The sequence below is a fragment of the Nestor notabilis genome, unplaced genomic scaffold (genome assembly GCF_000696875.1).
Source record: "Nestor notabilis isolate BGI_N333 unplaced genomic scaffold, ASM69687v1 scaffold5986, whole genome shotgun sequence".
NCBI classification, from domain to species: Eukaryota; Metazoa; Chordata; class Aves; order Psittaciformes; family Psittacidae; genus Nestor; species Nestor notabilis.
Window position 1 is genome coordinate 145,232 of NW_009931461.1, and position 13,811 is coordinate 159,042.

General features: G+C 37.9%; 1 protein-coding gene across 2 annotated transcripts in view; it reads left to right on the plus strand.

Annotated features, from left to right (window-relative positions):
• Positions 1-13,811, plus strand: part of MAPK10 (mitogen-activated protein kinase 10) — a 71,534-nt gene that overhangs the window by 16,211 nt on the left and 41,512 nt on the right. For both annotated transcript variants that reach the window (XM_010015915.1, XM_010015916.1), the window contains exon 3: positions 11,622-11,751. In XM_010015915.1, the coding sequence (XP_010014217.1) occupies positions 11,622-11,751 (130 nt within the window). The remainder of the gene's footprint in view (positions 1-11,621; positions 11,752-13,811) is intronic.

Genomic DNA, 13,811 nt, shown 5'->3' on the forward strand with positions numbered 1-13,811 from the left:
GTAGAACCATTTAGGTTGGAAAAGACCCTTAAGATCATTGATTCTAACTGCTAACCCAGCACTGCCAAGTCCACCACTGACCCATGTGCCTAAATGCCACAGTTACATGGTTTTCAAAAACTTCAGGGATGGTGACTCAACCACTTCCCATAGTGTTCAAATGCCGGAGGAGGAATGCAACAGGTATTTTCCACTACAAGATGTCCACTACAAAAGTTTTGGTGGATTTTTTTTGGGTTTGTTTTTTGGGGTTTTTTTTTGCTGTTCTCCTTGGAACTATCATATTGAAGTGTGCTGTTGTGTCATAATATTGGTGATGGAAGATTTGTTAAGATGGAAGTGGCTAAAAATTCCTCTAATTCTCTGTATATCCATGAGTTGTATATACTAAGACATATTATAGGGAAACATCTTCCATCCCCTTCATCTCCGGTAGAGGTCTGTGAAGATACGAACATAGTCAACCAATAGAACCACTTAAAAATACATTTTAATTTAATGTAACTACCTTCTGCATGGGAAGTGCCTGTAAATGATTAAGAGGATCAGACATTTGAGTTTGCAAAAACATTTGAGCTCTTCTGTATTACGTCATTCAGAGGAAAAATTAAGTGAACCATGTACCCAGATGTGCCTACAATTTCAGTGGCTCTCAAGAGAGCAGCAGTGTTAATTTTGTCAGTCCCAGCCTCTTCTGTGAATCAGTACTTGAGTGTATGTCATGAGCTCAGCTACTTGCAGTAACACAGTCACATCTTGAAGACTTTTCATGCTTAACATTTTGTCTACTGGCGCTGCAGATTTATCCTGTTCTTTTAAAGATTCTCCACATTGTATCCATCAGTTCAGCTTGTGTTCTCTTTCTCATGCTGTTGTGTGCTTCGCTGATGTGCTTTGACGCTCCACTCCTGAGGAGGTTTTTGAAGACAACCTTTAGAGAGTTTTTCAAGTTTTGTGTGTGAGGGTAATGTAGAGAATAGCTGTCAGTTTGTACTGTGAACTATTACTGTACTGGTAGTGAAATAAGCATGTCAGTTTAAACAAAGTCTCTGATGTTACCCAGGGCTTATACCATCTCGTACAACGCAACACCTGATGAGTTGTTTTGGGATTTTTCTGCTGAGAACAAGTGGTTCAAACTACTGCCAGATTTATTTTTTTTTTTTCACTTGAAGCTCTGAAATGTTGAAATATTGTAAATTCCCAGCAAGCCTCAAGCCTCACTTATTCGTTTATACATTGCAGGATGTGTCTCCAAGTACCAATTTGCATTCACATTGTAGTTTTCTTTGGATTTTCTAGTGAGCTGTTGCTCTGAAATGCCAAAAATTTAACTAAATGCATTCGGTTGCCAGTTTATCACTATCTGATGTACATTTGGAGCAGCATATTCTGGGGGTTTTTTTTTTGTTATGATACATTTATGTCTTGATTATTCAGATAGTTCTCTTCAGTTGAATCAGTACAATTCTTAGATATAGAGCAGGTCTGTTCATAGCCATGACTGAATAAGCATCTACGATCCTGCTAGAGCCATTAAAAAAGTATTAGCTCTTTGTAAATTTCGTGGCTCAGGGGTGAACTGATGTTTGTGTAATTTAAGTTCTTTCAGTATTGGCTAATTAACCTAATTTAATTCACACTTTTTGCTTTCAGGCAGTAACATTTTATAACTCCTTTTAGAGGTGTCAGGCTCCATCCACTCCTCTCCCATCTAAAACTTCCTTTTTGTCACTGCCAGATTTCCCTTTTCTCAAATGTGAGTTCTGTCTTACTCCTACACTGTGACACACTGGGCAGATATTTTTCAAGACTCTCCTTGCTTCTCCTGTTGTGTCAGGTTGTCTGCCTGGAATTCAGTCGCAGACAAATTTCAGTTCAAGGACGAAATTAGGATTAAAATTAACTACTGTCAGTGTATTGCAGCCATACCTTACCTGACTGAGTTCAGACTTAAACTTTCATTTTATTCACTTGAAGTCTTGTCACCACTGAAATGAGGACTGTTGCATTGTCATCTCTGATTACCATGTGTTTAACATGACGGTAATTCCACTAAATATTTCTGTTCCTTCTTAGGGGCAAGGACTTTCCCCTGTGATAGGAGAATAACTGTGACCATATGGAATTAGAGAGGCAGGGTTATGACAGAGCATCCAAATAAAAAGGAAGATATCAAAACAAAGCAGCGATGGAACCAAAAATAGAAAAGAAAGAAAGAACCAGTCTGAAGGAAATGCAGCTCAGTCAATTCAGTTTTCTTTGTCAGCACATATTGTTGATGTTAATGTGGTCTGCAGCTTTTCACAGTGCTTTACAAAAAGCAAAAAGTTGTCCCTTGTCCCAGGGCCTGCTGTCCTTATACAATAAAAGTCACAATAAAAACAGTGACAGACAGAAAAAAATATAACAGAAATTGTGCAAAACAGAAAGAAAATATGAAACAAGAGATTGTGTATGAAGGCTGGGTGAAGTCTGTGAGCAATGTGAGACATGCCTGGCATGACACAAGTGGGAAAACTCACTGGAATGGGCAAGAGTTGGTGATAAAGAGAGAGACAGTTAGGAAGGAAAGCAGAAAGGAAGAAGACCCAAAGCAAGCGACAAACAGGATCTTGAGGGTTTTCTTTTCTTTTTCTTTTTTTTTTTTTTTTTTGATTGGTTGGGGTTTTGTGGGTTGGTTTGTTTTGGGGTTTTTTTGCATTGATTCTTTTCTGGATTCATCATGTTACGCTTTTCCATACAAAATTGGTTGGTGCCCATTTACAAACTGGAAATATATTTTGTGGCTCTGGGGTTGCTAATTCACCACGAGCCACAGAAGGAGGCAGAGTTTCGAATTCAAACAAAAATCTGGTTTTAAATTTGTGTCAGAACATCTACATCTAGAAATCTCTGGTGTTGACAGGGCAATTTGAAAACCTAAGTAATTTCTAACTTTACTCCTGTTGCACTGAGGCATTTTGGGTTGTCATACAGCAGGTAAAACATTTTGTATCCTTACAAACCACCAGGTTTACCTGCTAGCATCTTACCTGTGTCAGAGGTGTCCCTCAGTATGAGAGACTGTAGATACAGAACTATCCCAGTTGGATGAGAGTGCTGAAAGAGTTATAGCAACTTGTATTGGTTGAGTTCATGTCAGCATAGAGGCAGGTTGTGGACTAGCCTTCTGCCTGGGAAGGTAAAGGTGACATATGTGGTAGCATTGGCTTTCTTCCCTCCCAGAACAGCATCGAGTGACATTTTGGCATCTCAGATTCTCTGTTTCTGTCTGCTTAGAATAGCCTTTCAGAGATTCCAGGGTTAGTTTTGGGAAACTAGAATTTGAGTAGCCTTTTAGGGTTAAATTTTTATGTTGACTTTTTTTTCCATCTATGATTATCATATTGCAGATGATGACTTGCTGACAATACATTTTCAGTGCTTGGTTGAATTCTGATTTTTAATCAGTTGAGAAATGCAGCAAAAAAGGTTGTGAAATAATCTTTCTCCAAACTGACAGCTTTTGTTCCATTTTTCAGGCAAGCCAGCAAGTCTTTTAAATTATGACTGTGAGGTGGGTACAGAAGATAGTAGCTGTTTTCTATTTCAGTTTGTAGATCCAAAAATAACAGACTTATGTGACTGACAGTTTGAATGTGCTAGGTACTGAACTTCTGCCCAGTGCACAGACTCTGTTTCAATGCTGGTATTTTCCAAGTCTTGTAAATTGCTGTTAAATGAGGAAACTGGACTTTTTCTGGCTTTGCTGCTTAACAGAACTTGAAAACTGTCCAAAGTTTATATACCCTGCTGACAGCCCAAAGCACTGAATGTGCTCTCTTTGCCAGATGCTGGGCAAACATTTACTTGATATGGTTTAACTACAAATCACACTTTAACTTCCCTTGCCCATTTATTTTCTGCCAATGAATATTGACAGGCACCCCCAGCTCTGATCCATTTTTCTGATTTTTACCTTCACCTGGCTTTGGTAAATCTTTGAGCATATAAAGAGTGAGTAACGTAACATGCTTTGGAAACCGTTGTCATCTTTTACATGTCACAAACATAGAGGAAAGCATTTTGGCCTCGAGTCCTTTTAAAGCAGATAATTGAAAAAAAACCCTTGGCTTCTTTTACTGACGAGGTTGTATTTCCTAGGCTGGCAGTTAACAAAAGTTATTGTCAGCTAGCAGACCATCTAGTGAGCTACTGACATGAGAAATGCAGAATCGGAAAGTACTGGTTTTACCCTTCTGTTCAGAAAAGGATTCTACAACCTAATCACTTTGAGAGCTAAGTATAAAAAATTAGCAGAGTATATACAGATGAGAAGTATGTAAATGTACTTTATATTCAGCAGCATCATTAACATTTTAGTCTCCAGGCAAGCTAAAATGGCACCCATTATGAGAGGCATGCCCGGCAATGTGTGAAAAGTATAGCTGTTGCTACATTGCCTTTCCTACCGTTTCCCTGCACCATCTTCGTGAGAATGCCTGTAGGAAAATAGTTTACCTTACATCAATATACAGAACTGATCAGTGGATTACAGAATGGTTCTCGTTAGAGCATCACCAGTTCATGTAATTAGAAAGATAACTCAATTGAGGTTCAAGCTATGGATGTGAGAGTCACAGAGGTATTTTTGTACAGTTTGAGCCAAAAGGGCTTAACCTTGAGCATCAGAATTGTCAGCTCAGTAAAAAGATCTGTGCAAGGGGTGGAACTTCTCCTTTCACAGGCTTGTGTTTTTTGGTGGTGATGGAGCTGGAATGGACAGTTACCTTTAAGTCACTATGAGAGGTTTTGATGGAAGAACACTTTGTTAAGAACAGTTTGATACTTTCATGTGTGTAGTTGCTTTAAAAGTAGATATCAGCAGAGCAGGTTTAGCCTAGTAGCTGAACAGCCTCGAAGAATTTGTCAGCAAGTAACAGAGGGCAAATTTTACTGCAGACCCTCCTTTTCTTAATAGATTCACGCCTGTGATTCCTTTTTCCCACCAATTTTCCAAGTGTGTAGCTTCTTTTGCCACCTAGTCAATAATTTTGTTCTTTTAAAATTTTAATCAGTAGTATAATTGGCAAAATTATAATATAGCACATTTGGAGCCACCAGTGACAGATGTTGAGTGAATTTTTATTGTAAATATGTCTACTAAAAATAGGCATTTGAACCTTTTTTTCCTGTGCAACTTCTTTTACATTGTCTTATGTATAATGTCTTGATCATCTTCCTTCATACCACGTATCTGAAAGTTTGGCGGATAACAGCTGTCTCAGTATGACTGGGTTATAAAATAGTTTTCACAGCAAAATTTTCAAATCCAGTTGCCCTTGGAAATACAAATTCATTGTGCTTCCCAGTTTATCTTTGCTGGAAAGGGCTGCTTGGCTTTGACATTTCAGGCAATGACTGTAGTACTTTAAAGAGAATGAGTAATATGGATTCAAAACTGGACTACAGCTATCATGGGTATGGAAATTATACTATTCTAATACTGTACTGGTGACAGTAAAGGGACTGGATGAGTTGTGGGCTTGAACTTTGTGTTTTGCTTTTTTTAGGAGTAAGCATGAGTGCATTTTGATCTCTCATTTAAACTGCACAGAGGTGACAGCTTAGTTCAACCTCTCTTTTTGCCTTTGCTGCTTAGGCTTCATGTCAACTTGGCATGTGAAGGGGCTCCAAAGGGCACCAGCTGGAGCATCATGTTGGCAAGGTATTTGCTGTGGCAGGATGACTCTCTTGCTGTATCTTCAGCAAGCGCAGTTTTTGCTAACCCATGTAGTGCAGGAAGGAACATTTTGAGCTCAATCAGTAATCTCTGCTGTGCTAGGAAGCTCATGGAAGGTCTTACGGGCTGATTTATTTATTCTGTGAAACATCCATGGTGATAGCAAAAAAATAAATGATGACTTTGGTGCAGCTGGGGAGGCAGCTTGATTGTATTTCCTAATCCAGCTGTTACCAGCTGATTGCAAGGAGCTGCTAGCTGATGGAAACTCACAACAAATAACTGGAACTGTATACGGTAACAGAGAAAGTGCAGCAGTCATCCATTATGAAATTGTATTAGTCTGCTTAAGCATCAGCTCTGAATGTTGTCTCAGAGGCCACTGAATTTCTCTGACTGTTAAGGAGAAATAGACCTGATCTGGAGTGTACAGTAGCCATTCCTGACAACAGGTCTGCAACTCATCACTAGGGTCATATTGGACATGTTCTGGGTTTTCAGCACACACAGTTGGTTCCAAATGTAATAAGGACAACATTGAAAGGCTCTTGTTCATTACAGTGGACTTTTATTGTACTGTTTCGGGGAAACTGTTTCTGCATGTTGGTGCATGTATGGAATTCTTTCCATTTTCATCAAAAACATTCACTGTTTTAAATGATACTTTCTAGAGAGAAGTTTTCACTGTAAGAATAATAATTTATTTTTTCTTTTTAAAAGTGATTACTGAAAAGAGGAATATGCACTGTTAGTAAATAGATATGTATCACAATCTGCCTTTAGAAACTCAGAAGTTACATGCTGTGTATATATACATTTCAATATGTATCTGTGTCTGTATATAGAATGTATTCTGCTCCATGTTGGGCGACATAGTTTAGTGTGTGGTGTCCCTGCTCATGGCAGGGGGGTTTGAACTAGATGATCTTAAGGTCCTTTCCAACCCCAACCATTCTGTGATTCTATGATACTATGTATCAGTGATGATTGTTAGGAGAGCTATCATCAGCATTCTTGTTAAACATGACTTTCAAAGTTACCGGTTCTCTCCGCTGATGGAGATCTCAGCACCAAATAAAATACACATTTCAAATACACAGATCAATACTTTGTTTAACAAGATGAGCTTTAGCTTTATTCCATTTTGCTGTGCTGGGACGAAGGAACTAAGGCAAAATGCTAATGTCAGTGGCAAAACTACAGTACCTAGAAGGATCAAGTAATGCGGATATAAATAACAGTGATTTGTAATAATCAGCATTGCAGCTGAAATCTTTCTGGAGAAATGCAAAAGATGACCAAATTTTGTCACTTTAAAAAGTTCATATAATATTAAGTAGCTTTTCAGAAAAATTAAAATACTGTATGTGTTGCTATGTATATGTGTAATGATAGGTAATAGGAACATTTGCTGACAGTTGGATTTCTACAACATTCAGTGAAGAGTCTGTCTTAATATAGAAAGCTGTTTGCTGAGATTGCTGAAAGTCTCCATTTCACAGCGTGCCCCAGGAGTCTAGGAGCTTCCCTTCCTGTTTTGTGCTTCCATTCTGTCATCTGAGGGCTAACAATAGTACTTTAATGAAGTGGTGGCTTGAGAAAGGATAACCATCTTGAAAAAGATATGTGTGCACCATCTGAAGAATCTCGAAACTAAATATCAAAAATTGTCATTTGTTATACTAGGAACCCCTAGTTAAAAGTTTATTTTTTTAAAAAGTGTATCCTTGGTTTTGTCAGCGTGTTCTGGCATAGAATATAATGGAGTAGACAAATGCTAAGTTTCATTGTTGATTAAAAGAATTATTCCTATGTGGGAAGAATAATGTTAAGTATTTACTTGGTAAGCGCATGTTGAAATAGAAGCTCAGATGTGAAACTAGAATACTTTTCTTACTTTCTGAAATAGGTGTAAAATGAATGCCTGGTCCTTCAAGTGTATGATAACAGAGCATTGCTCGTTGATCATTACAGTCTGAACTCTTATGCAATATTAGTTGTAAATGATGATCTCTGACTAGAATGAGTTTCATTTATTTCCCTTTTTTTCCCCCTTCTGAAATCAGAAGAATCTTGTTAAATAGACGTTATTACATATATCTCTTGGTAGGCATCAGTTTATATTCACATCTAGCTGAATTTTTTTATCTCTGCTAAATAGGTTTGTTTCAAATTATTTACAGTTTAAAAAGGCATATTAAACACTAACATTTACCTTGACAAACTAGCCAAAAAAAAAATTACTGCATTTTCTGTCTGTTCAGCTGCCAGAGATATGGTACTAAACCTGGGGGATTTTTCTGAGCTCATGTTGCAGTAAAGCTATCATTTTTTTACAAGACTAGAATTGTAGCCTTTGTTATAAAAATAGGGCAACTGTATAAATTAAAAAATAAATTCATTTGAGCAAGAGGTGTTATGATAGTTTCCAGAGAAAGAAGCACAGGCATTTAGATGCAAGTCCAATCTCATGCTGAAGATCTTGACATTGACTTTCACACTCGGCCATTTCACAGCAGTTCGCAGACACTCATTACTCTCTCTCTCTTATTCCTGCTCCCTTGAGTCACCTGTTTATACAGCCACTCTTCTGCCAGTGATTGAAGTTTGTCTTAAGAAGGCTTATCATCAATACTAACCTTGGTGTTCCAAGGTAAGGATTTTGTGTAGCAAGCACCAGAGAGAGGACCTACATGTGGTATCTGTAATTTCATTGTAGTAAAATGCATAGTTGGCTGTCTGTAAACAAAAGCTTCTCTCTGATGAATATAAAAAAAAAAAAAATCTGTGCTATTAATTTACACAGTGCAATCAATTTACGTATTGACTTCTTGAAGTAGTTGGACACCTTCCATTTGATAGAAGACAGTAATAGAAGAGGAGTCAAGATCCTTGTATCTCAAAGTAAATATCCTTGTACAAATGGTTACTTTAGTTGGTTTATTTTCCTCCATGCTATGTAAAGGACTGGGAATGGATCACAAAACCCAAAGGCTTAAGAAGGCCTTGGTTTTCTAATTTTAGATTGGTGCTTTTTTGTCTCTTTGATGGAGAGAGAAAAAATGGAAAAGTAAATGGAGATCATAAACTGGAGAAAATGGTTTGGTTGCTCAAACTTCTGGTGTTACTCTTTTGCACTGGAACAGGTTGACCAAGGATATTATAAATACTCCGTCCCTGGCACTGTTCAGGGCCAGGCTGGACGGAGTCTTGGGTGACATGGTTTAGTGTGTAGTATCCCTGGCCATGGCAGGGGGGTTGGAACTAGGTGATCTATGATTCTATGATTCTGACTCCTATTCAGTGATTTTATGATGTAACTAGTGAGATTAAAAGGAAAGAGAAAAGATTGTTAAAATGATTTAAAGTACTCTTACATAGTCTCATGTAGGCTTTTCTTCTGAAATGAAGTTGTGATTGCAATACATGTCCATGAATGATAGAATCAAAACATTTAACTGTTGAAAGATGACAGGCTTTGCTTTTTTGCAAAATGAAAGATCATTTTGGCTTTGCTTTTTATTTGTTCAATAATTTCTTAACGCTATTAAGGGGTATTTTAGTTGTGGCCTTTATGATGCCCTGTTGTGGCTGAACTAAATGAGAATGAGAGAATTCTGACAGTTGCTATAGGTTTGTTTTCTATGTACTTTTAGGCTATAAATCACGCATCTTGTTCCTCCTAACATAAAGTTTAGTTGAGTGATATTCTTTGGCCAGAATAAAGTCAGGTCAGACTGTATCTTTGATAACCTTATCACATAAGCTGCTTCATATATGCTTTAAGTAGCGAGTGCAATGTCTTTGTTTATTTACGTGCCTAGTATGATGTTAGCTGGGTCATAAAAGTTATATGCTTTATTAATGAATAAGAGAAGAAAGAATTGTTACCAAGTGACAGAATGGATCATGTTGGAGTGTGCCTGGTCCAAGCCACTTGTTCAATGCAGAGTCAACTAGAGCAGGTGCTCAGGACCACTGGAAGAGTCTTGCTCCATCTTCTTTACTCATCCAAGCAGATACTTAAGAACAGTGATAAGAGCCTCTACTCCAGGCTAAGCAACCCCGGCTTGCTCAGCCTTTCCTTGTATGACAGATGTTGCAGTCCCTAATCGTATTTGTGGTTCATCAGTAGAATTGCTCCAGAACATTCCTATCTTTCTTGTACTGAGGAACCCAGAGCTGGATCCAGCACTCCAGATGTGGACTTAGAAGCACTGAGCAGAGCAGTAGGATCACTTCCCTTGACCTCCTAGCAAGAGTCTTTCTTTTATCTAAATGCAGCCCAGGATGCTGTTGTCCTTCTTAGCCACGAGGGCACATTGCTGGCTCATGTTCAGCTTGTTGTCCACCAGGACCTTCTCTGCAAAGCTGCTTTCCCCAAGCATATAATGGTGCCTGGGGTTCTTCCTCCCCAGGTGCAGTGTTTGACATTTCACAGTGTTGGTATTTTGGGGATATTCAGTATTTATTTTTACTTTTTTCTGTAAATTAACATTTTCATCTGAAGCAGTTTCACTACAAAAAAGTTAAATTAGGACTTCCTGATAGTTTAAAATACCTACAAGGGCAGTCACGAGAATTGTATTTTTTTTCCTCTCTGAGCATATTTTCAGGGGAAATCCCACCATCCTGCCCCAAATGTCAGCAGTGGACTAAAGCACTCTTCAAAAAATTACTCATCCTTTAGCAAACAATTATTCTTATTTGTGGGATGTGATTGGTGTGCTTTTTGTTCAGGAGTAGTGTAATTATTCTTCTCCACCTGTGTGATTTCCGGAACATACATTTCCAGCACTTACTTGTATATTTAGAGGACTTGTATGTTTTTGTTGGCTTTGTGACTAGGCTTCTGATGCATGCTTTCTGCTCTGTACTTGGTCAGTAAGACTCTATAATGTCTACAGTAAGTAGGAATTAATAAGAAATGAAACACAGGATTTTGAATGTTTACTTTGCTGCTTAAATAAGTATTTTTAGAGCAAGTAGTGTTTGGGCTGATTTATCTTTTGGAAAATACACTGTTGCTCTTCATGGAGTAGCAGAGAATTTTCCTCATTCTTGGTAAAAGGGAGAATCAAGAAGATTCTCTTTGGGAAAGTTTCTAAGAATTAGTGTGCTTTGTGAAATGTAGAAGTTAAAATATGTGTAGTCGAATTTGAACCACAAGAATAAGTGGTTCAAATTCATAGGAAGTGAAGGTTGTATGAAACAGTTAAAAGTATAAGAAGAATTTTCGGAGCCCAGCTTTAAAAGCCCACTTTGCAAACCAGAGCCTGTATTTCTTCATGCTTACAAAAATTTTATTTAAGCATTTTTTCATTATCACAAGGAAATAGTAAAGAAATCATGTGAAATGGTTGTGTTTCTAGGAATGTTATTTGAATTGGATTATATGGTCTCAAAGAATGACTAAATTACTTGATTCCATTAGAAATATAGTAAGGAAAAGACAAACCTTATTCTAGATAAAAATGGGCAATTGTTCATTGAGCCACTTGGTGAAGGTGTCTTTAATTAAGCAAAAGCCTCTCCGCTGTAGCCAATGCACAGAGAGTTGCTTTATGAAATAACTTTTTGTCTCATCCAGTTTCTATTGTATTTTTATGTGAAGTTACTTTATTATATTTTTCCCCACCCCTTGAAAATGAGTCTTAATTTCCTACAAACTGGAGGTCAGAAGTAGTGGTGCATGCTGTCTTCTGCCAATGTGATGGTACATGTTTCCTTTGATGTCTTCTTTTTTCTCACTAGAAACCCTCTCCTTTTGTCCCAGTATTTTTCTCAGTGGGGGAAAAAAAAAAAGGCAATAGTAGACTTGAGGATCAGGAATTTGCCATGAGAAATGCAGGATATTCTCTAAGATGTAGAACTCCTGTGTTTGTGATTGCTGCAGTGCTGCATATGATGCCATCCTGGACAGAAACGTGGCCATTAAGAAGCTCAGCAGACCATTTCAGAACCAAACTCATGCCAAGCGAGCTTACAGGGAGCTCGTCCTCATGAAGTGTGTGAATCATAAAAATGTAAGTTTTCAATAGGGAACCAGAGAAATGGTATGTATATTGGTTTGTTAGAAATCAAACTGTATTGTTGGGTGCCTTTTTAAAACAGAAGAAATGAAAGGTAAATTAAGCTCAAGGGCTGCAGTCTTTCAGGTACTAAATGACCACATGAGAGAATGAGGATCTTTCTATGTGCTTATTTAAAGACTATGCCAAATGAGGGTGCTGCTAGTAGGGTTAGAGGGATAGAAGGGGAAAGAGCAGAATATGTTCTTGCAATTCATTATCCAGAAATGCATAAGCAGTTATTGGAATCCTGGCTTCACCCTCTTGTCGCTGGGATTTGTGACTCAAAAGGACTGCCTCTTGAGTTGGCATACCCATGCACAAGTATCAGTCCTTGTTCTCGACTTCATTTGAAACCTAGTCATATAGATGCATTGTATAGATTGCACAAGATGAGGGGTCATCATGGTGAAGGTTGCTGCAAAAGTGTTGAAGAAAATTAAGAATCAAAAGGACTTTTCCATTGCTACGTATTTGTGTGTAAGCTAATGTGTGTAAGCCAGGGAGTCTGAAGCCTCAGCACATTGTATCATTCCTTCTAATCACAATGCTCTTGTTGAAATGAACAGCACTAGCAGGTTCTAGGTTTTCCTGCTTCTTACATCATCTACCCATTACATAATATTTAGTATCCATAATTAATGAAACTATTCCTACACTACAGCAAAAGAATTATTCCATGGATTATATGTTAGTTGTAATCATCTATCTATTAGTTATAATTATCTGCCTGACACTGTATAAGCTTGCTTTTTTGTAGTGAGGTATGTAGGATTACCCCATTGCATTATCCCAAGAATTTAATTTACCTACAGTTCCTCAATTTCTGCTGTGACTTGGTGTCATACCCTTTCCTTTTAATCAGGAGTGAATTTTTCTGTTTACTACATGCTTGTCTTGTCTCAGATCCTACAAGGACTCTTTCTCCCTACGCAAAGCATAAATAAGTTCAAAAAGTGTGATGTAAGGTGAGATTTAACACTTAATCACAAATTCACATGGAAAGAAAAAGCAGGGATGAGTGAGCAGTTCTCCCTGCAGGTGGGAGAATGATGCATTCTCACTCCATGTTTTCAACGGACTGGAAAGAGCAGAGGGCAGAAGGAGTGGTATTAACTTTAAATATATAACTTCAAAAATGCTTTATAAAAGCTGATAAGAGCACAACATTGGTTGGGTCAGAGTTTTAATCTGTCTGTACAGAGAAGTGCAAAGGAAGGAGAGGATTGTAAAGGCACCTGTGTGGAGGCAAGAGGAAAAAAATGAAACACTAGAGAGGTGAAAGAAGTGGGGAGGAAAGCATTCAGATGTTGTCTTCAGGGCAGCTGTGCTGATATCTTCTACCTCTTGCCCACACATAAGAAAAGCATGGGCAATTCAGACATGTGAGGTCATGTTTTTCCTCTGTGCTGTTTGACACATTCTTGTCAGTGTTTTTCAACAGCCCAGCCCATTTGAACAAAACAGAAAACAAAAAAAATAAAGCATAAAAAGAAAAGGGAGGCAAAAAGGAGTCTCAGTATGCAAGATGTCTTTGCCCAGAATGTGCCTACCATTTTAAAGTGCTTCTACGAAAAAGTAGTACCTCTCATGATGGAATTTGTATCAGTGTATGTGAGTAGGTGCCCTCAAAGAAATTGAAGCCATATCAGAAAGAAGGAAGGTCTTCTGTTTATTTTTAATAAGATGGTCCTTGAAGATTTGTCCCCTCAGATGAGCATTCTTCATAGGTAAGAAATTTCTGGCTGTAGCACAAGGGCTGCTGTGCTAGATTGAGCTGAATTTGGTCTCTGAACCTGTAACTTCAAAATTCAGAGGACTGTCTCACCCTTAGCATTTTGGTTTGTCACTGATCATCGTTAATCCATGTCTCAGAAATCATTTCAAGTGCACTTAGAAGAAATCTGAGAGATCTGCAGTATTTTATTTTGAATATTGCTGACTTTTTACTGATCCATAAAGTGAGAAGTGTTAGTGTAAATTGAGCACTGAAAAAACAGAATTTATCCGTTAAC